Source organism: Mobula birostris, chromosome 11, assembly GCF_030028105.1.
Source record: "Mobula birostris isolate sMobBir1 chromosome 11, sMobBir1.hap1, whole genome shotgun sequence".
Taxonomy (NCBI): Eukaryota; Metazoa; Chordata; class Chondrichthyes; order Myliobatiformes; family Myliobatidae; genus Mobula; species Mobula birostris.
This window is the reverse complement of record NC_092380.1, coordinates 13,655,410-13,682,603: the sequence shown is the minus strand read 5'-3', so window position 1 is coordinate 13,682,603 and position 27,194 is coordinate 13,655,410. Positions and strand designations below refer to the sequence as shown.

At 47.6% G+C, this 27,194-nt stretch overlaps 1 protein-coding gene across 1 annotated transcript in view; it reads left to right on the top strand.

Moving 5' to 3' along the window:
* csdc2a (cold shock domain containing C2, RNA binding a) overlaps window positions 1–26,693 on the top strand; it is a 61,608-nt gene extending 34,915 nt beyond the window's left edge. The window contains exons 2-4 of the mRNA XM_072271698.1: window positions 18,721–18,918; window positions 21,350–21,472; window positions 22,744–26,693. Coding sequence (XP_072127799.1) covers window positions 18,743–18,918; window positions 21,350–21,472; window positions 22,744–22,906 — 462 coding nt within the window. The 5' untranslated portion in view covers window positions 18,721–18,742 and the 3' untranslated portion in view covers window positions 22,907–26,693. The remainder of the gene's footprint in view (window positions 1–18,720; window positions 18,919–21,349; window positions 21,473–22,743) is intronic.
* The last annotated feature ends 501 nt before the right edge of the window (window positions 26,694–27,194 follow it).

The following is a 27,194-nucleotide window of genomic DNA, read 5'->3' as shown; positions in this document are numbered from 1 at the left end:
CAACGATTCCATGGATTAGCGAGCATCGAATGGGTAAGGGAAGGGAAAACCTTATGAGTGTGTTCGCGACCTGGGAGGAGAGGGGAAGAAGGTCAACTTCCTGTATGCTTCACCCATTCGGCCCATCTTGGAGTGATCCCATGTTCGAAGCAGCTCCTTGTTACCGATTCCCTCTCACTTGCCCATCAAACCCGTTGGAGTGCCGTCAACCCACTGGTGCTCCCACACTGCGGACAGTTTACAGAGGCTCGTTCGCCCATCAACCTGCGGTGGAGGACGCAGAGGCACCCAGAGGTAACCTGGAAGGTCCTGTAAACTCCGCACAGGGGTCAGAGTCAACCCCAGGCCATTGGGGCTGTGAGTCAGCACCACTATCGTCCCTTCAACAGAGCGTTGGGTTATCGAGTACTTTCAAAAACAAAGATGAGCAGTGGAGCATGTGTGGGACTAGTAGAACAACCTACTCTGCTTTTTTATATTTTTCATATTAATTTTATGCTTTGTCATGATATAGAAAGCCATTCGGCCCATCTAGTCCACGCCAGCTCTCAGAGTAATCCCATCAGTCCCATTCCCTGACTTCTCCCTCACCCGGATTTCCTGTCACCCACCAACTCACAAGGAATGTTTACACTAGTCATTTACCCCACCAACCCCCCTGCCTGGGGAGTGGAGGGGTTAAACGTGAATGTAGATGAAAATACAGAAACTAAAGTATGTCAATAGTAACACACACACACAAAACGATGGAGGAACTCGGCTGCATCGATGGAAGGGAATAAAGAGTTGACGTTATGGGTCGAGACCCTAGGACTAACATAGAAGGGAAAAGAGGGTCAGTATAGGTGTATTGGCCTGAAGGGCCCATTTCTGTTACTCTCGGGGAGATGAAGATGAAACGAGGAGCTATTGGAAAAGTTTCTCCCAACCCTCCCCCCCCCCCATTCTTACTCTTGTTTCTGCCCCCTTTATTTCTAGTCCTACTGAAGGATCAAATGTCGACTCTTTATTCCTCTCCATAGATGCTGCCTGTCCTGCTGAGATTCTCCAGCATTGTGTGCATGTGTGAGTGTTACTCGAGATTTCCAGCATCTGCAGAATTTGTATGTCAAACGGCCCCATGAGTCTGCTCATTTTGTCTGATCTTTGGTCTCAAGCTTTCCAGTCTGACCTACAGATTTCTGGATGTCTGTAGACTGAAGCCTCTTCCCTGTCCTTGTCATCTTCACAAGTTCAATTCTTGGCTCTCGGTTGTTATTATCTTGTGGGAAGTCTGCAGCTTTCTGATCTCGTCAGAAGGTGCACGGCCTGTACTTTATCCCTCTGCTTGATCAACTGATCCCTTGTTTGTTCCTTGATCTGCAATGAATTTGTACCTCCGCAATCTCTGGCCCAATTCTTTCATCTTTTGTTTATTTTTGGCATGATTTTGAATTGGATTCATTGTCACGGTTTCTCAGATGTTCTTTTGGTCTTGCTACCTGGAGCTGGACGTAAAGCCCCATTCACATGGGGGACTGGTCCCTCCCGCCTCCTGAGCAGATGGAATTGCACAGAAACAGGCCCTTCAGCCCACCGACTTCATGCTGACCACCATCCGCCTATATACCCTAATCCTATTCTCCCTAGTGTACATTCCCATCAGTTCTCACCCCTCCCCCTCCAGCGATCCCACCACGCAAATACAGAACAAGCCATCTATAGTGACCGATTAACTTGGGCGTCACGGTAGCATAGCAGTTACCTTAACGCTATTACAGCCCCGGTTCAGTTCCACTTCTATCTGTAAGAGTTTTGCACGTTCTCCTCATGGGTTTCCATGCAAGTTTCCTCTGGGTGCTCCAGTTTCCTCCCACATTCCAGAGACATTCGGGTCAGTAGGTTATTGGGTCACATGGGTGTGATTGGGACAGCGCGGAGTCACTGGACCGAAAGGGCCAGTTACCATGCTGTATCTGAAAACCAAAAACTTACCAACCTGCACGTCATCTGCCACTTCTTTGCCCGTCCTCCCAATCTGGGTAAGTCCTTCTGAAGACCCCCATCTTCCTCAGCACTCCCTGCCTCTCCATCTTTCTTTGCATCGTCTGCAAACTTGGCCACAAAGCCATCAATTCCGTAATCCAAATTGCGGACATATAATGTGAAAAGAAGCAGTCCCAACAGGACACCTAGTCACCGGCAGCCAATCAGAATAGGCCTCCTTTATTCCCAGTCTTTGCCTCCCACCAGTCAGCCAATCTTCTATCCAATCTTCTATTCTTCTAATAGCATGGGCTCTTGTTAAGCAGCTTCATGTGTGGCACCTTGTCAAAGGCCTTCTGAAAATCCAAGTACACAACATCAACTGGCTCTACTTTGTCTTTCCTGCCCGTTATTTCCTCAAAGAATTCCAACAGATTTGTCACGCAAGATTTCCTCTTAAGAAAACTGTACTGACTTTGCCTACGGTACAGTGTGCATCCATACCCCAAAACCTCATCCTTAATAACGGACTCCAATGTCTTCCCAACCACTGAAGTCAGGTTAACTGGCCTATAATTTCCTGTCTCCCTCCCTTCCTGAAGAGTGGAGTGACATTTGCAATTTTCCAGTCCTCCAGAATCAAAGGTTTCAAAGGTACATTTAATGTCAGAGAAATATGTACAATATACATCCTGAAATGCTTTTTCTTCACAACCATCTATGAAAACAGAGGAGTGCCCCAAAGAATGAATGACAGTTAAATGTTAGAACCCCAAAGCTCCCCCCCCAGTCCCCTCCCTCCCTGTGCATAAGTGGCAACGAGCCGCTGGAATTAATTAGAATCATACTAGAATCTAATGATTCTTGAAAATTCATTACTAATGCCTCCTCAATCTCTTCAGCTACCTTCTTCAGAACCCTGGGGTAGTCTGGTCCAGGTGACCTATCTACCGTCAGACCTTCCAGCTTCTCCTTATACTTCAGCCCTCTGACACTCTTGAATTTCTGGCATTCAGCTAGTATTTTCCACCTGAAGACTGATGCAAAATACTTATTAATTCTGTCTGCCATTTTCTTGTCCCCCATCACTACCTCTCCAGCATCATTTTCCAGTGGTTCGATATCCACTCTCATCCCTCATCTCTCTTTTACTTTTTCTATATCTGAAAAAACTTTTGGTTCCTCTTTGATATTATTGACTAGCTTACCTTCATATTTCATCTTTTCACTCCGTATGACTTTTTTAGTTGCCTTCTGTTGGTTTTTAAAAGCTTCCCAATTCTCTAACCTCCCACTAATTTTTGCTATATTATATACCTTCCCTTTTGCTTTTACGCTGTCTTTAACTTCCCTTGCTTCATCCTGCTTTTAGAATACTTCTTCATCTTTGGGATGTATCTATCCTACATCTTCTGAATTGCCCCAGAAATCCAACCATGCTGTTCTGCCGTCATCCCTGTTAGTGTCCCCTTCCAATCAACTTTGTCCAGCTCCTCCCTCATGCCCTTGAAATCCCTTCACCCCACTGTAATACTGATGCATCTGACTCTATTTTCTCCCTCTCAAACTGCAGGGTGAATTCTAACATATTATGATTACTGTCTCCCAAGGGTTCCTTTACCTTAAGCTCCCTTATCAAATCAGGTTCATTTCACTATACCCAATCCCGAATTGCCTTCTTCCTAGTGGGGTCAACCACAAACTGCTCGAAAAGGCCATCTTGTAGGCATTCTACACATTCCCTCTCTTTGGATCCAGCACCAACCTGATTTTCCCAATCTACCTGAATATTGAAATCCCCCATAACTATCATAACATTGCCCTTAATACATGTCTTTTTCTATCTCCTGTTGCCATTTACACCCCACATCCTGGCTACTGTTTGGATGCCTGTATATAACTCCCATCAGGATCTTTCTACCCTTGCAGTTTCTGAAGTCTACCCACAAAAATTCTACATCTTCTGATCCTATGTTAACTTTTCCTAATGTTTTGATTTCATTTTTTACCAAGAGAGCACCAGTCTCCGCACACTGTATTAACTTTATCAACTGTTCTGCCTGATAAACAGAACAGTGTAATTGCAGGGGGTGAACAGAAATGGAAAGTACTGTAACTCCTGAGCAGGTCAGGCAGAGTCCACGGGGAGAGAGAGAGTTCGATGTTCAATGATCTTCCATCAAGAGGGGTATTCAGTTTGGAGAAGGTGTTAGAGGGAAAGAAAGCAGAAAAGAGTGGACAGCAGGAAAGATTAAATGGCATAAAGATTGCAGGGTGAGCAAAGATATTCATGGGGCAACAAATGACCTGCTGGAGGAACTTAGCGGGTCGAACATTATTCATGTGGAAGGAAGATCATTCATGAACACAAGAGGTTAGATTAGATTAGATTATGAGGATACGCAGTCCTCTTTTATTGTCACTTAGTAATGCATGCATTAAGAAACGATACATTATTTCTTCCGGTGTGATATCACAGAAAGACAGGACAGACCAAGACTGAAAAACTAACAAAACCACATAATTATAACATATAGTTCCAACAGTGCAACAATACCGTAACTTGATGAAGAACAGGCCATGGCACAGTAAAAAAAAGTCCAAAGTCTCTCGGAAGTCCCACAACTCACGCAGACGGGAGAAGGAAGAAAACTCTCCCTGCCATGCCTGACCACAATCCGACTTTGAGTCGTCCGAAGACGTCGAGCCTCTGATCAGCCCTCCGACGCCGAGTACCAAGCACCATCTCCGCCGAACGCTTCGACCCCAGCCTCGGTCGCCAGCAGCAGGCAAAGCCGGGGATTTTGGGGCCTTCCCCTCCGGAGATTCTCGATCGCACAGTAGCAGCAGCAGCAAACCGGGCATTTCAGAAGTTTCTCCAGATGTTCCTCCGTGTTTCTCATGGCTGTCTCCATCAAATCAGGATTGTGCACAGCCCCTATGTAACAAATACGATAGCATTTCACCGGAGAGCTGCGCAAGCTGATTCTGCGGATGCTGGAAATCTTGAGCAGCACACACGCACAAAATGATGGAGGAACTCAGCAGGTCAGGCAGCATCCATGGAGGGGAATAAACAGTCAACGTTTTGGGCCAAGACCCTTCACCAGGACTGGAAAGGAAGGGGGGAAAAGCCAGAATGAGAAGGTGAGGGGAGGGGAAGGGATACAAGCGGCAGGTGATAGGGGAGACCAGGTGGGGGGGGTGGAATGAAGTAAGAAGCTGGGAGGTGATAGGTGGAAGAGGCTGACGAATGATAGGAGAGAAGAGTGGAAAGGGAAGGGGGGCAACCAGAGGGAGGTGATGGGCAGGTGAAGAGAAGAGAAGGGGTGAGAGGGGAGGCCAGAAAGGGGAATGGAATAATAGAGAAAGGGTAAGGGGGAGCAATTACAGAAAGTTGGAGAAATCAATGTTCATGCCGTCAGGTTGGAATACGAACCAGACAGTAACCTCACCGCGGCAGTGGAGGAGGCCATGGTCCGACACGTCGGAATGGGAATGGGAAGTAGAATTAAAATGGGTGGCCACCTGGTTGTGAAGCAGTTGAAAATATTTAGGCTTGTGAGCACAGGTCTTCCTCAGATTAGGAACACCCAACATGAGTATGGTCCATACAAACAAAGTAGTGTTTGGGAGACCAGGGAGACAAATTTGCTGGCTGTCGTGAGGCTACCAGCATCTTCCATCGTGTGGGATCTTAGTTTACAACAGTATCTGAATGGTTGAACTACACATCCTGGTTTAACAAGACCAGGGTTTCTTAAACTTTTTTTATGTCATGGATCTCTTTGGCAGTCCAGTGAAGACAATAGACTCCTTCTCAGAATCATGTATTTAAATATATAAAATAAAAACTTTAACAAACAGTAAAAATGACTCACCTCCATCTACGCATTGATCTACAAGCAATTGTGGAGAGGGGACGCTGGAGAGTAACGTAGATGTCTGGGTCACGAACATGATAACAGGCGACTTCACTGTTTGGTGGCTGAACGACTACCAGGCACAGGGCTGCCCGATAGTTGGCCAGCTACGTCGCACAAGCACCTGCAGACAGGAAGACCGTGATCACGTTCGATCTAGCCGCAGGTCTATTAACTACCGTCATTTCTAAGTAGCAATGAGCGTGCTGTAAACAATATTTGTAACAACTGTAATGTGATATGAAACTATCTGTGATTTCTATTGGTGACAAAGTCACAAGTACCGCTAATTCTACTGTGGTTTGTTGCCTACGTTCATAATTGAAGGAAAAGCTAAATTTCACTGAGAAGTTAGTGAAAATAAAGATGTAATTTTTTCCCCCATCCAAGTTCATGACCCTCTGGAATCTATCCAGGGACCTCAGGCTAAGATCCCCTGAACTAGACACTTCCCTGGTTGGCCTACGTTTTTATCCTAACATATTGCCAGACAGCCTCATTTCCACCTTGCGAACTGTTTGGGTTACGGACAGTTCTTAGGGAGAGAACCCTGTAGTTACTCAGCAAAGTTCTGTAGTCATAATCTGGACCTTACCGCACAGAGGGTCCAGAAAGAGTCAGGGATTTCCAAAGAAAATTGGTCAAGAACTTAAGCAGAAAAATTTGCAAGGCTATAGGGAAGAAACATAGACATCTTTACTTTTGTAATCAATCGTCTAGTAAAATTCAAATTTCAAAGTAATTTTTTAAAATCTAGGTACATATATGTCACCATATACAACCCTGGGATTCATTTTCTTGTGGGCATACTCAGTAAATCTATAGAATAATCACCATAACAAAATTAATGAAAGACCACCCAACTAGGATGGGTCAGAGTGTAGGAGAGAACAAAATGCACAAATGCTAAAAGAAGAAATAAATAAATAAACAAACAAATAAACAGATAAATAAATAAATAAATAAGCAAGCAATAAATATCAAGAACATGAGATGAGGAGTCCTTGAAAGTTGACGAGTCCACAGGTTGTGTGAACAACCTGGGGCAGGTGAAGTTATCCTCTCTGGTTCAGGAGCCTGATGGTCGAGGGGTAATAACAGTTCCTGAACCTGGAGGTGTGAATTCTGAGGCTCCTGTACTTTCTTCCTGATGGCAGCAACAAGGAGAGAGCATGTCCTGGGTGGTGGGGTCCCTGAGGTTGGATGCTGCTTTCCAGGGAGGGCTTTACCTGCGACAGACTGGGCTGTATCCACTACTTTCTGTTGGATTTTCCGCAGAACATCGCCGAGGGTCACCAGCGCTACCTTCCTAAACACCCCATCCACCCCGCACAGTCTCTCTTCTCCACAGGTGCTACAGTAACATAGAGGTTAGCGGGGTCTTATTACAGCTCAGGGAGTTGGAGGTTCAGAGTTCAATCCTGGCATCCCCCGTAAGGAGTCTGTACGCCCAACTTGCCCTGTGGAATGCCTGGGTTTTCCCCGAGTGCTCTGGTTTCCTCCCACAGTCCAAAGAGGTTAATTGTAAATTATGTCATTGTAAGTTGCCCCATGATTAGGTTAGGGTTAAATCACAGTTGTTGGAGGTTGCACAAAACGAACCCTCTCAGCGTGCACTCGAAACGGGAAGCAGGTCGGAAACTGTAAGACAGAAAGTTAGTGATCAGAGAGAATTTAAACTATAACACACCGCCCAGTTAAAAGACAGGAAACAGATGTCATAATACTTCATGGGTGAGTGGTGAGTGGTCTAGGATTCTTGTGGCTGAGTCAGATATTAAAGTCTGTGCCTGAGTTATCTAACATGTTCGTCCATGGCCTCCAGCCTGATAATGGCATGAACATCGATTTCTCCTTCCTGTTAAACAAACTTTCCCTCCCTCTCCCCTCTACTATTCCCCACTCTCGCCTCTTACCTCTCCTCAACCTGCCTATTGCCTCCCCCTGGTGCCCCTCCTCCTTCTCTTTCGCTCATGGTCCACTCTCCTCTCCTATCAGATTCCTTCACCTTTCCAACCCACCTGACTTCATCTATCACCTTCTAGCTATCTGGCACGTGTGAATTGTGACAAGATGTTTTCTGGCAAAAGTGTACTTAGAAAGTGGGAGACCTTCACAAATGAAATTTTGAGAACTGCGTGTCAGAATGCAAGGTAAAGATAACAAGTGGACTGATTGACTGGATGGACATGGGCTCATTAAGGATAGTCAACGTGTCTTCGTGTGTGTACTCCAGTTGGCTTTAGGATTCGTTATATCCTTTCTTGGAACGTGCCTCCATCGCCAACTTACTCCAGTTGGCTTTAGGATTCGTTTCCAAGCCTCTCAGTTTGGACCTTCTGAGGATCCCAGGTACTCACATTTTATTGACTCTGCCTCTTGCCGCTTCTCCCGTCAAGCTCTGAAGGCGACTCTCTCCGCCATGAGGAGGTACTTTGGTGTCCCTTTCCCAGACCCTTCCACACCTTCGGGACACTTTCTTCGCCGTCTGTAATGGTCCTACCCGTTATTTCATCCTCCGTCGGATTCACGCCTGCAATCGCCGTTTTTTTGACTTTGGCATGTTAGGCAAAGATCGCAAGATCCTACATCTACGGACTCCAGAGCCTGCCGGCCCCGACGCTAGCAGGCATGAACTTCAGATTGCGGCCTCTGCCACTGATCTCGCCGGCTCCAACACCTCAGGGCATATTCAAAACCCGGACTGGCCGCTGTATCCCTTCCCCTCCCCTCACCTCACCTTCTCATTCTGGCTTTTCCCCCCTTCCTTTCCAGTCCTGGTGAAGGGTCTTGGCCTAACTGGCCGCTGTAGATTGCCCCCAGTGTTTAGGTGAGGGGTAGATTGATGGGAGCGTGAGGTGAAGACGGATGGTTGATGGTCAGATGGTTGAAGGGTACGTTTCTGTGCTGCACCTCGCTGTCACTCTGTGACCCACCGGCCAGTGCTTGGCAACAGGAACATCATTTTACCCACTATGCCCCCCCCATCACGGGGCCAGACAGCCTGCCTGAAGAGGGAGGAGAGGCGTGAGAGGGGGAGTGGAAGCTGGAAGGTAGGTACAATGTGAGTGTGAGTCACTGGCGTGGAGAATGGGACTGTAGGGAAATGTCTCGGATGGAATAGCTGAGGTGGGAGTGGGTACGGTCTCACTGGGCTGAATGGGGCCATCGCCCTGGGGAGCCCTGGGGCGGGGCAGTGAGTGTAGAGCGATCCGCCGTGCACACTCTTGGCTGAGGAACAGGGCTCCGGCATTGGTGCCGAAGTAACCAGAAACCACGTCACAACCAGCGAGAGCCGCAGAGTGATGGAGTCAGAATCAGAATGAAGTTTAATGTCACTGGCATATGTCCTGTGTCATGTTGTTTTGTGGCAGCAGTAATATTGCAATGCACATTAAAATTATATTAAGTTAGTGCAAAAAAGAAAGAAAAAAATAGTGCACCTGGATTCAATGTCCATTCAGAAATCTTGCAGCAGTGGGGAGAAGCTGTTCCTAAGACACCGAGTGTGTACCTGCAGGCTCCTGGACCTCCTTCCTGATGGTAACGATGAGAAGAGGGCACATCCTGGGTGATGGGGGCCCTGAATGCTGGATGCTGCCTTTTTGAGGCATCGCCTTTTGAAGATGCCCTGAACGCCAGAGAGGCCAGCGCCCATGATGGAGTGGGCTGAGTTTACAAACTTGCTGCAGCTTTTTTCTTTTCCTGCGCAGTGGCCCCTCCATTCCAGACGGTGATGCAACCAGTTAGAATGCTCTCCACAGTACATCTGTAGACATTCACTGGAATCTTTAAACAACACACATAAAAGTTGCTGGTAAACGCAGCAGGCCAGGCAGCATCTCTAGGAAGAGGTACAGTCGACATTTCGGGCCGAGACCCTTCGTTAGGACTAACTGAAGGAAGAGCTAGTAAGAGATTTGAAAGTGGGAGGGGGAGGGGGAGATCCAAAATGATAGGAGAAGACAGGAGGGGGAGGGATGGAGCCAAGAGCTGGACAGGTGATTGGCAAAGGGGATACGAGAGGATCATGGGACAGGAGGCCCAGGGAGAAGGAAAAGGGGGAGGGGGGGAAGCCCAGAGGATGGGCAAGGGGTATAGTCAGAGGAGAGAGAGAGAAAGAATGTGTGTATATAAATAAATAACGGATGGGGTACGAGAGGGAGGTGGGGCATTAGCGGAAGTTTGAGAAGTCAATGTTCATGCCATCAGGTTGGAGGCTACCCAGATGGAATATAAGGTGTGGTTCCTCCAACCTGAGTGTGGCTTCATCTTTACAGTAGAGAAGGTTGTATCAGACATATCAGAATGGGAATGGGACGTGGAATTAAAATGTGTGGCAGATATATAAGATATGTGTTGCTTAAAATTCCAGCATCTGCAGATTTCCTCGTGTTTGCACTGGAATCTTTGTTGACATACCAAGTCTCCCCAAACTCCTAATGAAATATTGCAGCTGGCGTGCCTTCTTTGTAATTGCATCACTATGTTGGGCCCAGGATAGATCCTCAGAGACGTTGACACTCAGGAAGTTGAAACCGCTCACCTTTTGCACTGCTGACCCCTCGAAAAGGACTGGTGTGTGTTCCCACGACTTCCCCTTCCTGACGTCCACGATCAGTTCCTTGGTCTCACTGACATCGAGTGCAAGGTTGTTGTTGTGACACCACTCGACCAGCTGATCTATCTCGCTCTCGTATGCTTTCTCGTCACAATCTGAAATTCTGCCAACAATAGCTATCGGCAGATCTATAGATGGCATTTGAGCTGTGCCTAGCCACCAGTCGTGGGTGCAGGGAGAGTAGAGCACTGGACTAAGCATGCATCCTTGAGGCACGCCAGTGCTGACTGTCAGCAAGGAGGAGATGTTATTTGCAATGTGCACTGACTAAGGGAGGTCATGGATCCAGATGCAGAGGGAGGTCAGAGGCTCTGGTTTTGGAGCGTGTTGATAGAGAGATGCAGCATATGGAAACAGGCCTTTTTGCCCACTGAGTCTCTGCTGACCATCAATCACCCATTTTTACACCAATCTTACCCTAACCCATCTTACTCTGCCCACAATCACTTTGTTATGATCTTGGACTTTCTAGTTTCCCTGCTCTGCACTTACACTTTATTCTGCATTGTTATTGTCTACCTTGTTCTCGGTCAATGCTCTGTGCAATGGTCTGGTCTGTATTATCAGTATGTAAGACAAACTTCTCACTGTATCTCAGTGCATGTGACAATAATAAACCGACACCTACACCTGTGGCCGGCTGGTGGCCCGGTTCGAATCCAGCCGGCTCCCCAGGCACGCTTTCCGTCCGTGACGGGTTCAGCATCGAGCTAGCAACTTGACCTTGTAAAAAAAGAAATTGCCTGCTACAGAAACGTCAGCAGCAAAAAGTTGATGGCCTAAGCTCCCTGTGAGTTTAAAAGGCAATTTTAAAAGGAGCTTGAAGACTCGTACGGCCAGATTTGGGAACAGCTTCTTTCCAACTGTGATAAGACTGCTAAATGGCTCCTGACCCGGATCTGGGCCGTACCCTCCAAATATCCGGACCTGCCTCTCGGTTTTTTTGCACTACCTTACTTTCCAGTTTTCTATTTTCTATTTATGATTTATAATTTAAATTTTTAATATTTACTAATTTTAACTATTTTTAATATTTTAAATATTTAATATTTGTGATCCAGGGAGTGTGAAGCGCAGAATCAAATATCGCTGGGATGATTGTATGTTCTAGTACCAATTGTTTGGCGACGATAAAGTATAAAGTATAAAGTATTTCCTTCCCTTCTTATACCTGTGAGGTTGAGCCACTGGTCCCACCAGTCACCCACCAGCACCTGACCCCTTGGGGCTGACTATATCCAAAGAAATAGGAGCGGGAGAAGACCATTCGGCCCCTTGATTCTACTCCACCAAATATGGCCGATCAGGTGGCTCGACCCACTGGGTTACTCCAGCAGATTGTTCATTGCTCCGGATTCCAGTCTCCACAGCTAATCCGATCCCAGACTTCCCCACCTCATCCTCAGCTCTTGTAAGAAGGAAGCTCGGCAGCTCCTGAAACATTCCGGGCGGCTCATTGGCTGATCCTGTGGCCCTCCCCTCGACCATTCAGTCCCATAACCCTCCATTCCTTTAGTCTCCAAAACCCCACCAACCCCAAACCTTGAACATAAAAAACAGGATCTTAAAGAATAAAGAAAGATTGGATTGGTGTAGGGTGATGCAATTGATGGTTGATTTTCTCTCGATGGGCAGAAGGGTCTGTTCTGTGCTGTATGTGGATGCCACAGGAGCGTAGCCCTTGGTGTGATGCTATTATGGTTCCTGGCATTCCGGAGTTCAGAATTCAATTCTGGTACCGTCTGCGAGGACTTTGTACGTTTTCCCTGTGACTGTGTGGCCATCCTCCCGGTGTTCCGGTTTCCTCCCACAGTCCACAAACGTACCGGTAGGTAGGTTAATTGATCATTGTAAGTTGTCCGTTAAGTCGGTGGGCTGCTGGGTGTTGCAGCTCATTGGGCCAGCAGGGCCTGTTCCGTGCTGTATCTCTAAATCAAAATATAAATCTCTTTGTGAACCTCAGATATTCATTCAGAGCCTTCTGAGATCTTCCACGATTTATAATGTTTAGGTAAAGAAATCCTCTTCTTCATCTCAGTCCTAAATTGACTCTTGAAGATTGACGCACAAAATGGCGGAGGAACGCAGCAGGTCGGGCAGCCTCTGTGGGGAGAAGTCAAAGGTCAACCAGAATTCTGGCTGTACATTTTCCTCCACAGATGCTGCCTGAACCGCTGAGTTCCTCCGGCGTCTTGTGCGTTACTCCAGATTTTCCAGCATCTACAGAATCTCCTGAGTCTGTTTTACTCAAAATTTATGGAACTTTAAGAAAGTTTACGCTTTTTATGGATTAAGTATCAACTTTATTCACCATATGCATTCGCATATATTAGGAATTTTCCACGGTGTATTAGTCAGGTCATGTGATATGCAAAAAAAAACAGCATTCAACAATTATAAAGATGAAGTGTTGTGACATGTAACACAGAAGAACGTTCAACAATGATAAAGAATAATCTGTAAAGTATAAAGGTAGAGGGTAAAATAGATAAGGAATAAAATATGTATACATACATACAGTAAGTGCCCACACGTACAGTATTTACAATGGAAACATCATTTTAAAGGGTTTTGGTTTCAGATCCTCTAATCAAAGGAAGTAATCTTTCAGCTCCACCCTGTACACTCTTTATAGAAGTCTGCGTACTGGGGTGGGGTCATTGGCGTATAGCCGTGTGGGCTCAGGCAGGTCGGGACCCATGGAGCTGGGGGATTCATAGCAGACCAGTCACAGACCCCGGTTACCATGGCACCAGCAGTGACCCCTGAACGTTCACTCGGCCTCTCTGAGACCAAAAGGCCGATGACCTGTACAGGCAGGCACTCCAGACACCCAGGCAAAGGAGCCAAGGTTTCTTTCATGACTAGATTTAATGACCATGACTACATACCTGACATTGTCTTACTATAGACAAGTTAAAATTGGACCTTGATATCTCTATATACCTTTCCTACTCCCTCTCCCTCCCCTACCCTCCCCCACCCCCTCCACAGCCCTACCCCTCCCCTCTCCCTATCTCCCCCTCCCTCTATCTCCTCTCTCTCCCCCCTATTTCCATCTCTCTCCTTCTGCCTGTCTTACTACAGTCTCTTTATAAACCTTTCCATACTTGCTCCTCTAAAAGTTCCTCTTCCCCTCTTCCTAAATGTCTCCCTTGAGCACTTCTCCCCATCACCGCTGCTTGGTGTGGCCGAGGTTGAGGGTCCGGGCCCAAGGACTGGCGGCCTACCCTGGGGTTGGAGAGGTGTGCACGTGCGTGTGTGAGTGTGTGTGTATGTGTGTGTGTGTGTGTGTGTGTGTGTGTGTGTGTGTGTGCGCGCGCGCGCGCAAGTGTGTGTGCGTGTGTGCATGTGTGTGTGTGTGTGTGCGTGTGTGTCTGTGTGTGTGTGCGTGTGTGTCTGTGTGTGTGTGAGTGTGTGTGTGTGTGTGTGTGTGTGTGTGTCTGTGTGTGTGTGTGTGTGTGTGCGCGTGTGTGTCTGTGTGTGTGTGTGTGTGTGTGTGAGTGTGTATGTGTGTGTGTGTGTGTCTGTGTGTGTGTGAGTGTGTGTGTGAGTGTGTGTGTGTGTGTGTGTGTGTCTGTGTGTGTGTGAGTGTGTGTGTGTGTGTGTGTGTGTGTGTGTGTGTGTGTGTGAGTGTGTGTAGGAGTGGGGAAGAGGCTTGTGGTCTTGTATTGTTTCTGTTGATGCTGCCTGTGTTGTGTCTGGCTGGACACCGCTGGCGCCAGAGCATGCAGCGACACTCGCAGGCTGCCCCCAGCACATCCCCGGGCGTGTTGGTTGTTAACGCAAAGGACGCATTTCACCGTAGGTCTGCGATGTAGATGTGATAAGCGAATCTGAGTCTGAACGTCACTCCCTGTTTATTTGCATCCGTTTCCTTGTCTGCAGCTACCCCTGTATTTGGCTGACTCCGTCCTTTGCCCCCTTCCTGTATCTCCCGTCACGTTTCTGTTGGTTTGTTCTGTACTTCAAATGGGTTCCTCCATCATTTTGTGGGTGTTGCTTTGGATTTCCAACATCTGCAGACTTTTTTCGTGTTTATCTGTCCCTATAGCTTTCAGTCGACATGAATGCCTGGACATTTGCCAAATTCCCTCACTTGTGTCCGTTTCTTTGTCTCTATGTCTCTTTCCTTCTCTGGCTATTTCTGCTTGTATCTGTCAAACTGCCTCCACAATCCATCAGTTTATCTACGAAGGTCTGCCTGGTGTACCATCTATCCCTAATGACAATTGCACCTCTCTGTGTCTGTCTGTCAGTTTATCTATGTAGGTCTGCCTGGTGTACTGTCTATCCCTAATGAGAATTGCACCTCTCTGTGTCTGTCTGCACGCCACTCTCTCTGTACCCCTGGTCTAGACCTTCCGCCGGGGTCTCTGCTGCCATTTGTTTCCCTCCAGCTGTTTCGTGTCACCTCCAGGGGTTAAAGGCATTTGCCGCAGCCGAGGTTGAACAGTCCGTAGATAGGGGAGGGCCGGAGAATTTCTTCTGCAGCACACATTTGAATAAACAGACGCAGCCTTGAGAGAAATCTGGCCTCACTTCACCAGCTGAATCACACTCGTCCTTTTGTCCTTTCTCAGTATTTCTTTGTTTCTCATTCTCCTTTGTTTCTGTCACTTTGTTCTGTTCTCTGGGTTCTCTCTCCCTCTTTAATATTTTCCCTCTCTATTTGTTTGTTCTCTGCATTTATAACAGTCTCTTATATCTTGTTCTTTGTGTCTCACTGATTCTCTCTCTCTCTCTCCCATACGTACACACATTGTGTCTCATTTCATCAGCTAATTTTTCTGACTTTCTCTATCTCTCTCACTCTCTCTTTTTCTCTATCTCTCTCTTACTCTCCCTCCCTTTCTATTCCTCACTGCATCCTGGTCTTTTGTGTCTCTTCTTCCTTTCTCTACACTTACTCTCTCCCTCTCTCCCCTACACCCAGTCTCTCTCTGCTTTGAGAATATTTGCTGAAGACTTACATTCTTGCATCTTACATTCCTTCCTCAGTAAAGGTACATGGTTTGTCTATTTATTTATAGAGATACAGCATGGGATAGGCCCTTCCGATCCTTTGAACCGTCCCACTCAGCAATCCCCCAATTTAATCCGAGCCTAATCACAATGACCAATTAACCCACCAACTGGTCCATCTTTGGACTGTGGTAGGAAACCGGAGCACGCAGATACAGGGGATTACGGGCAGCGGCGGGAATTGAACTCTGGTCTCCTGTACTGTAAACCGTTGTGCTAACCACTAGGCTACCATGCCCCATCCCCTATCCCTTGCTTGGTCCCACCACACAGACCCACTCTCCTCCACTGTAATGCATTCTTGAGGGAAGTTCGGTGTTGGGACAATAAGAGTATCGAGGAGAGGTCTGGAATGGTTCAGCAGCCAATCCTCCATGTAAGAATGTTGAAAATGAGAAAACAAATTATTCGAGGCAGGAGGCCAAGAATGAAACCTCGGGGAATTGACCCAGCCAGAGCTAACTCCTGAAATAACTGGAGATAATTACCAACATATTTTACAGATTTTGAGCCCAGGGCTTGTGGTGGCACAGGAGAACTGATTCCTCTCACTTCTGGGGGTTGAGAGACAGTGTGGGCTTGGTGAGAACGTGAAGGATCTCAACCTCACGGACATGTAGCCAGCACTGTCTGCCCCGCTCACCTCGTCTGCCAAATCTGAAGCTGTGAGTCTCTGGGACATACAACACGGCAACAGGCCCTGCAGCCTAACCCTAACGTCCGTGCCGAGCGTGATACCCATCTCAGCCAGTCCTATTTGCCCCTGTTTGTCTCATATCCCTCCACACCTTTCCTCCCCATGTCCCTGTCCAAGTGTCTTTTAAATGTTGTTATTGAACCTGCCTCAACCACGTCCTCCAGCAGCTTGCTCCGTAACTAGATCACCCTTTGTGTGAAGGAGTTGCTCTTCAAGCCTCTTCTAAATGTTTCCCCTCTCACCTTTAACCTATGCCCTCTGGTTTTTAATTCCATTTCTCTGGGAAGATGCAAGTACGAAGAAAGCACAGCAGCCTGCCCCTCCACTCCCTTACGAGTCTGCAAAGACTCGGCAGGACCTCTAAAACTCTGACAAACTTCTACGGATGTGTGGTGGAGAGTATATTGACTGGCTGCATCACAGGCTGGCATGCAAACGCCAATGCCCTTGAACAGAAAATCCTACAAAAAGTAGTGGTTAGGCCCAGTCCATCACGGGCAAAGACCTGCCCCACCACTGAACACATCTAGACAGAGCATTGCAGCAGGAAAGCAGCACCCATCATCAATGGCCCCACCACCCAGCGTAGACTCTATACTTTATTGTCGCCAAACAATTGATACTAGAATGTACAATCATCACAGCGATATTTGATTCTGCGCTTCCCACTCCCTGGATTACAAATATTAAATATTAAAAATAGTTAAAATTAGTAAATATTAAAAATTTAAATTATAAATCATAAATAGAAAATAGAAAAATAGGAAGTTAAGGTGGTGCAAAAAAACCGAGAGGCAGGTCTGGATATTTGGAGGGTACGGCCCAGATCCGGGTCAGGATCCGTTCAGCAGTCTTATCGCAGTTGGAAAGAAGCTGTTCCCAAATCTGGCCGTACGAGTCTTCAATCTCCTCAGCCTTCTCCTGGAGGGAGGAGGAACGAAAAGTGTGTTGGCTGGGTGGGCCGTGTCCTTGATTATCCTGGCAGCACTGCTCCGACAGTGTGCGGTGTAAAGTGAGTCCAAGGACGGAAGATTGGTTTGTGTGATGTGCTGCGCTGTGTTCACTATCTTCTGCAGCTTCTTCCAGTCTTGGACAGGACAACTTCCATACCAGGTTGTGGTGCACCCTAGAAGAATGCTTTCTACAGTGCATCTATAAAAATTAGTGAGGGTTTTAGGGGACATGCTGTCTCTTCGCTGCTGCCATCAGGAAGAAGGTATAGGAGCCTCAGGACTCACACCAACAGGTTCAGGAACAGTTATTACCCCTCAACAATCAGGCTCTTGAACTAAAGGGGAATAATTTCACTCGCCCCATCACTGAAACGTCCCACAACCTATGGACTCACTTTCAAGGACTCTTCATCTCATGTTCTCGATATTTATTGCTTATTTATTTACTTTTATAATTTTTTTAATTTTTGTATTTGAACAGCTTATGTCTTTAGCACACTATTGCACAACACTCATGTTGGTGTGGTCTTTCATTGATTCTATTGTTTAGATCTATCTCTCTGTCTCTATCTCTATATCTATCTATCTCTATCTCTCTATCTCTTACTCTCTCTATTTATCTCTATCTGTCTCCATCTATTTTTATTGTAACTTGTAGTAATTTGTTACATCTTGCTGCCACAAAACAACAAAGTTCAGGGCATATATCGGTGATAACAAACCTGATTCGGATTCTGATCCATGAAAAGGGATCACGAGCACACTGGTCAATAATGGTTACCCATGCTTCGCCAGGAGTGGTTCATTGATATAATGGTAAGTATTTTACATACCTGAATATCAACTGTTGTGAGACCTCAAGACCCTCAAAAACACGGCATTATAGAAAATCTGGGACCACAGTGAATAAAAACAAAGAATATTGGAAACACTCAGCAGGTCAGGGAGCATCTTTAGAAATAACAAAACAGTTACTGTTTCATGTCGCCAACTTTCAACAGTTCCGCTTACTTCGATCGGAACTTGGGAACGCAGCCTCAAGATTCGGGGAGTAGATTTAGGAAGAAGAGGAGGAGGAACTGCTTTGCTTTTTCCCACCGTCTAGGGAATGTGTGGAATTCCCTGCCCCAGGAACAGTACAGGCTACCTCATTAAATAGATCTAAGACACAGTCAGATAGATTCTAGCACAGTAAAAGGGAATTAAAGTTTATGGGGAAAAGTCAGCAGATGGAGTTGAGTCCACGTCAGATCAGCCACGATCTTATTGCATGGTGGAGCAGGCTCAATGGGCCAGATGTTCTACTCATGCACTGATATACTATATTCTTATTTTTTTGCTGAGTTATTTCTGGCAGTTTATTTCGGTTTTCCGGCATCTGCAGTTTTCTGAGTGGGGCAATTGCGCCTCCTGGTGGCCACCTCTGGAAGAGAAGTGCAAGGAAGTTAAATTTCTTCCCACTGTGTGTCTGCGGGACAAGCAAGCAGAGAAAACAGATCAAGTGGGATTCTAACACTGCCTCCTTTTGTTTTACAGACAGAAATCCGCTTAAAGCACCATGTCGTCAGAGCAGAGCGAGACATCACCCTCACAGCCACCTCACTTGCCTCGAGCACAGGTGTCCCCTCCTTTACTCTACTGCCGTGACAGTCCCAAAACTTGGGAGCGCAACAACTCTCTCCTGGGGGACCTGCCCAGTCCTCTCCCCACCAAACGCACCCGTACCTACTCTGCGTAAGTATTTCCGCTCTGTCACGGCAGAGGAAAGGCTTCCTGTGAGATTAATAACGATCACATTCTCACCAGATCCTGGAGGGGTTTGGGTCAAACGGGTCATCAAATCTGCGTGAAGTTTGCACATTTCCTCTGGGAGTTCCGGTTTCCTCCCACATCCCGTACAGTTTGTAGCTCAGTTGGTTACTTTATTTATCTATTGAGACCCTTCGAGCCCCACCACCCAATTTAATCCTAGCCTAATCACAGGACAATTTACAATGACTGGGAAGAATGTACAAACTCCTTACAGGCAGTGGTGGGAATTGAACCTGGGGCACCCGCACTGTAAACCGTTGTGCTAACCACTACGCTAAGGTGGTACCAGTAAGTTGTTGCAGGTGTATTTATGCCTTTCTATAATTCTATATACTTCTGTCAGGCCTCCCCATAACCTCCAATGAAAACAGTTAATGTTTGTCCCATTTTCCCTTATTGCTAATGCTCTCTAATCCAGACAACATCCTGGTGAACCTCATCTGAGCTCTTCCAAATCCTCCACATCCCCCCCCCCCAGTAATGCGGAGACCAGAAATACTCCAAATGAGGCCTGACTCAACTTTTGGACTGCTGCAATGTATTAGTGTAGTTAAGTCCACAGTGGCTAGCACAGACAGTGTGGGCTGATTGGCCTATCCCGTGCAGTCTTACTCCACATCTGGAGGTCTGCATACACCTGAGCCTCTTTATTTAGGGCAGGCTTTACTCTCTGGTGAAGGATTGGTATTGATCTTATCGAAGCAGAAGATCCTCTGCTGACTTACGAGGGTCGATGCTTCTGAGGATGTTACCCACTGTGGGGGTTTCTAGAGCTGGCAGATTCACCTCAGATGGGCTGAGGAGGGATTCCTTCTATTGAAGCATTGACCCACCAGAGTTGAGGAGGCTGGGTCACCAGCACTGTCAATCTGTTCCCACTCCTCGTCAACACTGAGGCAAAATGAGCTCAGAGTTCAGATAATGACCTCACTGAATGCTTGGTCTCTCTCCCCATCCCTTCTTTCTCCCTGGTCCCCTCTCTTTCCCCTTCTCCCCCTCTCTCTTATCTAACCTAGTCCATTTGCCCACGTTTGGCCCATATCCCTCAAAACCTATCCTATCCATGTACCTCTTCATATACCTTTTAAATATTGTTAATGTAACTGCCTCAACCATTTCCTCTGGCACCTCATGTACTGTCCAGATACTGTTCACCCACTGGTGAAAAAGTACCTGCTCAGCTTTCTATTACATCTTTTCAGTCTCACATTAAACCTGTGCCTTCTAGTTCCTGATTCCCCACCCTGGGAAAATGGCTGTCTGCATTCACCCTATCTGTACCCTGGCTATATCCTTGTGCCTCAGACTTTTGCACAGAACTGTAGTAATTTTATGTATTGCACTGTACTGTTGATGCCAAAAAAAAATCAAATTTCATAGCATTTATGAGTGATGATAAACCTGATTCCGATATGGGTCTTTATTGTGGACTGAGAGTGGGAAGGGGGCAGGGAGAGGGGAACCATGGTTAGGAAGAGCGGGAGGGAGCGGGAAGCACCAGAGAGACATTCTATAATGATCAATAAATCAGTTGTTTGGAATCAAATGACCTTGCCTGGAGTCTCAGAGCTGGGTGTGTCTGCACCTGCACCCCCAAACCCCCGCCTCTGGCATCCCTTCTCTGCCACCTGTCCCATGCCCCTCCCATGGCGCCACCCTCATCATTCCCAAGATCCTTTGCTCCCACCAGATTTACAAACTCGCTCTGCGCTCCATGTTGACAAATTCAGTACTGTGCAAGTCTTAGGCATCCAATCTATCTACGAAGACTTTTTTTTGCACAGTACTGTATAAGATCACGCTCAGCCTCCTATTCTCCAATAAGTAAACATGCTCAACCCCCTCTATAACTCAGTTCCTTTAGTCCTGACAACATCCTTGTAAATCTTTACACTCCCCACCTTAGAGACATCCTTCCTAAAGCAAGGTGACCAAAACTGAGCATAATATTCCACGTGGAGCCTCACCCCCATATTGTACATCTGCAACATAACATCCCAGTTCTATGCACAGTGAGGGCCAGTGTGCCAAAAGCCTTCTTCATCACCCTGTCTACCTACGACTCCACTTCCACGGACCGTATCTGACTCCTGCTCCCACCTTTATTAACTTCCTTCAGAAGGCAAATGGAAAAGTACTTGGAAGGGCAAAATGTTGCAGATCTGGGGAATGTGCAGGGAAGAGGGAATTATTGGGTTGACCGTCAAAGGAGCTAGCATTGGTCCATTGGGCCGAATGGCCTGCTCCGCTGTGGTCAACTGTAACCTTTATCTGTATGTTTGTCTCTCAGTGATCTGGATGGCATTGTTCTGTGCGCTTGTCTGAGTTTACCACCCTGTTTCTCCTCTTCCAGCTCCGCCCGGGCAACTCTTGGCCCCATCTCCAAGGGCAAGTGCAAGTGCTTCTCCAGGTCACAGGGTCATGGGTTCATCACCCCCTCGGACGGGAAGGAGGATATCTTTGTGCACATCTCTGAGTGAGTGGTCACAGTGTCTCTTCAGAATGAAACGGCATCATCAAAGCAGAGCGCTCGCGGGCTGATGCACGTCGGGTGGGAGCCGGGAAGTTCAAGTGTAAATTTGCCACTTCCACAGGCAGACGTACCTGAGGCACACATGCTATGAAGATTAGCTTTTTGCAGTGAGGATGAGGACAGATGTATGATAACGTAAACTCAAATTAATTGTGCACAAAATAAGCAACAAAATAGATAATAACCAACTAGTGAGGAGGAGAAAAAGAAATGTTTCCAAGTCAGTGTTAGGGATATTCAGGTAAGTTCAGGACTCTGCTGGCAATGGGAAAGAGGTTTCTGTTGAAATGTTGAGGTGCTGGTCCTCAGGCTCCTGTATCTCCTGCCTGATGACAGCATTGAAAAGAGGGCCTGGCCAGAGCAAGTGTGTGTCCGTAATGATGGATGTTGCCTTCCTGAGGAATCCCCTCTTGAGGATGTCCTCATGGTGGAGAAGACTGTGCCCATGATGGAACTTGCCGAGTCCATCACATTCTGCAGCCTCCTGTGTTCCTGAGGTTTGGAGTTCCCATACCAGGCCGTGACGTAACCAGTCAGGGTGCTCTCCACTCTGGCTCCGTACGTCTTCAACGGCACGCCAAAGCAACACACACACACACACACGAGATGCTGGAGGAACTCAGCAGGCCAGGCAGCATCTATGTGAAAGAATAGAGTCGCCATTTTGGGGCCGAGACCCTTCGTCAGGACCGTCCGGAACAGGTTGGTCCAAGAACCCGCTGGTTGTCGAGAAGTAGCCGTGCCTGAAGTTGGTGGTGTGGAACTTCAGGTTTCTGTACCCCCTGCCCAAAGGTAGTAGCAAGATGGTGATGATCCTTGATAGATGACGCCTTCTTGAGGCTGTCAGCGCTGGAGAGGGCTGAGAGGAAGAACGGTCATCAGTGGAAGGAGGAGCTGGGAAATTCCTTGGGTCAGATGAACTTTCTCCTCCTCCTTTCTCATCCTTTACAGTGAGTATGAAGAAAGTGCAGGAAGTTTACGAAACTTTTAGTTGTGAGCATACTTCTTACTTGTAGTATTAATCATGCTGGAAGGTGAGGTAGGCTTGGAGGTCCAGATGGACTATTGCTGCTTCTAAGTTCTTGATTTCGCATCAGGATTCATCTGGCTTTGAGTAACCCAGCTCCTCGTGCCCCCGCCCCCCCCTCACCACCCCGCCGATTACCTCAGGGCTGAACGCGCTGACACTAACTCTTCCCCTTTTCTGTCCTCAGCATCGAGGGGGAGTACGTGCCGGTGGAAGGAGACGAAGTCACGTACAAGGTGTGCGCCGTCCCGCCCAAGAACATAAAGTTCCAGGCCGTCGAGGTGGTCATCACCCACCTGGCCCCGGGAACCAAGCACGAGACCTGGTCTGGGCAGATCATCGACTCCTGAGGCAGCGGGCAGGCACTGGGAGCAGGTTGGGATCTGAAGGTCTGAAAGACTGGCTCCTCCATCAACAGGACTTTTTAAACAGCAAATCGACACAAAATTAATTGTGGGGAGAATATGTGATTTGTGAGTTGTGTATTGTAATAGACTTTACAGGTTATGGTTTAAAAAAAGGATTATATATAACACAAAGCTATAGGCTAGGGAAGGGGGTGTGAGAATGGCTTTATCTCTCATCTTTAACCATATTGCTCCTGCCGGCTCTTCCGAATAGGCCCCAAGGCTAATAAATTCTACTTAATTAAGGCAGAACCTACTTTGTTTCCCGGTGGAGGGTTCGTTTCAACTTTAAGGTGGCTCTCCTGCTGCCTGGAAGCATTGGACCAGGAGTTGGTCTTTGAGCCCCACCAGACCAGACATGAGATGGTGGTCGAAAGATGTCTTCATCTCCCTGTCCTGGTCCTCATTGTCAAAGAGTGATGTGCGTATCCCAGCACTGTGAAACTTTCAGTCTGTCCTTTCTGGCCCCTGCAACTTTAGGGATAACGATCTGCTGGTTTCTATTTGTCCGTGCATGAAGCCCTTTCTCAGTTGAATGACCCCATTCCAAGGATTTTGTTCAAGCAGAAATAGTTTCCATCCACTTACCCCATTGAATCCCTTAATCAACCCGAAATCAGACCATCCCTAAACCTGCCAAAATCTTAGCAGAATCAGGAAATCTGCTTGCGTAGTACCACACTTCTTTAGCATCCCGCAGCCGAAAGTCTGTTTCTTCTTCCTCTCCCTTCGCAGGAGCAAAACACAATAGCAACATTTCCCATGGAAAGAGAAACAGTTAATGGTTCAGGCCTGGGACCCTTCATCAGAACTGATTGAGTGGTTAAGGGTCCCAAACCGTGTAATGTTAAAGATTCCTTTCTCCACAGATGCTGGCTGACTTGCTGAGATTTTCCATTTCTTTTACTTTGGCTTTCTGGTGTTAGAGAGATTCATTTTTCAGGAGTTGTTTCTCATTATTACATTCAAATTGGGGGTTTGACCAGAGGGAGTCACCCTCGTGTTCAGATACCAGGCCACAGGGTATAAAATAATTTCCTGTACAATGTCTCCAATTCGCTCACCCCAGGCCCCATCGCCCTGCCTATTTCCTCTCCACCCTCTGCTGCATTCGTCTATCGCCTGACCCCTCCTCCTATTGGTCCTGCACTGTTCCCATCTCCCTTCCTTGATTCCATACCTTCCCTTCCCGATCAGATTCCATCATCTTCAGCCCCTTGTTACCTCCCAGCCTCTGTCACTATGTCCACTCTTCCTTCCTCCATCTGCCTCTCACCCTTCTTACCTGAATCACCCCACCCCCTCCCCTTACCTTTATGTACTGTCCACCTCCCCCTCGTGTGGCGTGTGGCTAGTGGTTAGGGCGTTGGACTAGCGACCTGCGGGTCGTGGGTTCGAGCCCCAGCCGGGGCAGCGTGTTGTGTCCCTGAGCAAGGTACTTAACCACACAACGCTCCAGTCCACCCAGCTGCGAATGGGTACCGGCAAAATGCTGGGGGTCAAACTCGCGAAAGACCGGCATCCTATCCGGGGGGGGGGGGGGCAGTCTCGTACTCTCAGTCGCTTCACGCCACGGAAACCGGCATAAACTCCGGCCTGATGGGCCACAAAGGCTCGGGACAGACTTTAACTAACCTCCCCCTCTATTTCTCATACAAGGTAAATGGTCTCGACCCGAAACGTCCATTGCCCATTCCCCTCCACAGATGCTGCCTGGTCTGCTGAGTTTCTCCTGCATTTTTGTTTGCACTCTAGATTCTGGCATCTGCAGTCTTGTGTGTCTGTATTCCATTTTGCGGGGCGGGGGTCAGACCATACTGTCTTGAGTTTTCCTGTCGAATGACCTTCCCGGGACAACAGGCCTCACCAGGTTAATCAACTCTTTATTGCCTCCATCCACCTCTATCCATCTAGTCAAAATTCCAATTCTCTGAGGTTTATCTATCTTCCCTCCTTCGCCTGGATGTTCCCAATATAACTTGTCTGAATTCCGGGGGGAATTGGGCCTGGGGTCACCAGCTGCCCTGAGCCAGTCCTGCCGCAGCTCACCTGGACTTTGAAGCAATTGCTTTTCCTGTTGTCTGATGGGACCAGGGATTCACAGGGATTTAGGCACTTTATTCGACCAGGAATTCAGGCACTTTATGGGACCAGGGATCCAGCCACTTCGTCCCACGACAATTTTGTGGGACTTGGTTGCCGTTCAGCCCCTGCCTCCCAGTTTGTGTCGAACAGGGACAGCAAGCTGGCACAGCTGGCACCACTGCCTTGCAGCCTCAGGAGACCCAGGTTCAATCCAGACCTCGGGCACTGTCTGGGTGGAGTTTGCATGCTCCCCCTGTGACCACGTGGGTCACTCCTGGGTGCTCCAATTCCTTCCAGCGATGTGCAGGTTGGCTGGTTAATGAGCTAGTGGGTGGAAGAATTGGGGGGAGCTGACAGGTGAGGTGGAGGAATATGAGAGAAGATGATTTGGATGGAGCCGTTACGGGAGCCGGGCGATGGAACAACACCCCTCCCTGCACAAAGCTGCCCCTTTGTCCTCTCGTTGGACGGCTGGAGGGGAAGTTAATCTGTTCATTACCCCATCTACATCACAGTTCCCTCACCAGGCAGCACGGTAGCATGGTGGTTAGCACAACGGTTTACAGTACAGGTGACCTGGGTTCAATTCCCGCCACTGCCCACAAGGAGTTTGTATGTTTCCCTCTGGGTGCTCCAGTTTCCTCACACAGTCCAAAGTTGGTAGTTGGTTAATTGGTCATTGTAAATTGTCCTGTGATTAGGTTAGGATTAAATCAGAGAATTGCTGGGCAGTGTATCCCAGCAATGTGGGGGTGGAGGATCACATCTGGGTCACTCTTCAGAGATCCTGATCTCCACTGTTGTCTGTTGTATTTGCATCTCCACAGTGAACCAGGTCAGCCTAGTATAAGTAAGTGAATAAAATGGAATTAATGTAGGGTTAGTGTAAATGAATGCTCAAGGGGTTAGTATGTACTCAGAGGGCAGAAGGGCCTGTTTCTTTGTTTAGGACTCTCTGTATGATGCTAAGAGAGGTTGCTTGAGAGGATTGAGTCTGTGTTTATCAAGGGACTCTCAGTAAGTGGGAAAGTTAGGGTTACTGGGTCAATTTACTCCAGAATCTTGAGTTGCGTTGCTTACCGTGCGCCTCGGTGAACTTAAAGATCAAGAGATCCCATGGCTCATTTTCCAGTCTGTGTACAGAGAGCTCGATAAGGATCTCCCCCACCCCCCACCACACACACACACACACACACACACACACACACACACACACACACACACACATACACACACTCCAGTCGCCTCTGAGGTTTCGGTAGGGATCAGGACTGCCGACTCCATCTCACCCCTCAACTGGACTGAGGTCACCGAGAGTGATCGGTTTCCATGGGAACTGGATGGGCAGACCAGAGGAGAGCAATGGAAGTTAACCGGGGAGGAGGTGGGTTGTGGGGGCAGTTGTATTGAGGGACTGAAGGTTAACCCGATTATCGACGAGTAGCACGAATCATTATCATTTCCGGCACTGCTCCGCACGATGTTTTGGCTTTATTTCAGCTGCACCTTCCTTCTTGTGAGTCGAATAGAGCTGATTTCCATTGTGACCGCTCACCACGAACTCTGATGTTGAGACTGATTAGAACCAGTGATGGATCTCTAGAGAGTGATGGTTTTGCTGGCAATAAATACCAATAAAACACAATGGCGCCCATGTTGTGGTCTATTAATTCTCCTGCCTGGATCTTCCGATAACATGTCCAAGTGACAGAACTGAAGTGAAGCCAGCATGGCTGATACAGGTTGGATTAAACTGCCCTCTGGGGTGTTCCCTCTGGTACTACCAGTTGCGGCCAACTATAGAGCTTTTTTTAAATTCTTCCCCCTCCCACACTTCTTGTGAGGTGGGCAGAGGTTCAAAGGCGCAGTGTGGCACTCGAGCACAACTATCTCTGCCAGTGGTCCAGCGCAGGACTAAAGGCTGATTTATACTTCTGCGTTACCTTGATGCGGTAAGCTTCGCAAGCCACTGACGCACGTTGTGAGCATTTATACTTGTGCGTCACTCTGCAATTCGCGCACGTCACGCATGCGCACACACCTGCCTGTGCAAGGCCATGGCTTCATGGTCATGGTAGTCTTTCTTGGGGTAAACAAGAAGCAAGCGTCTTTTTTTGTAAAAGCGAAATGTGTCCTTCATAATTTC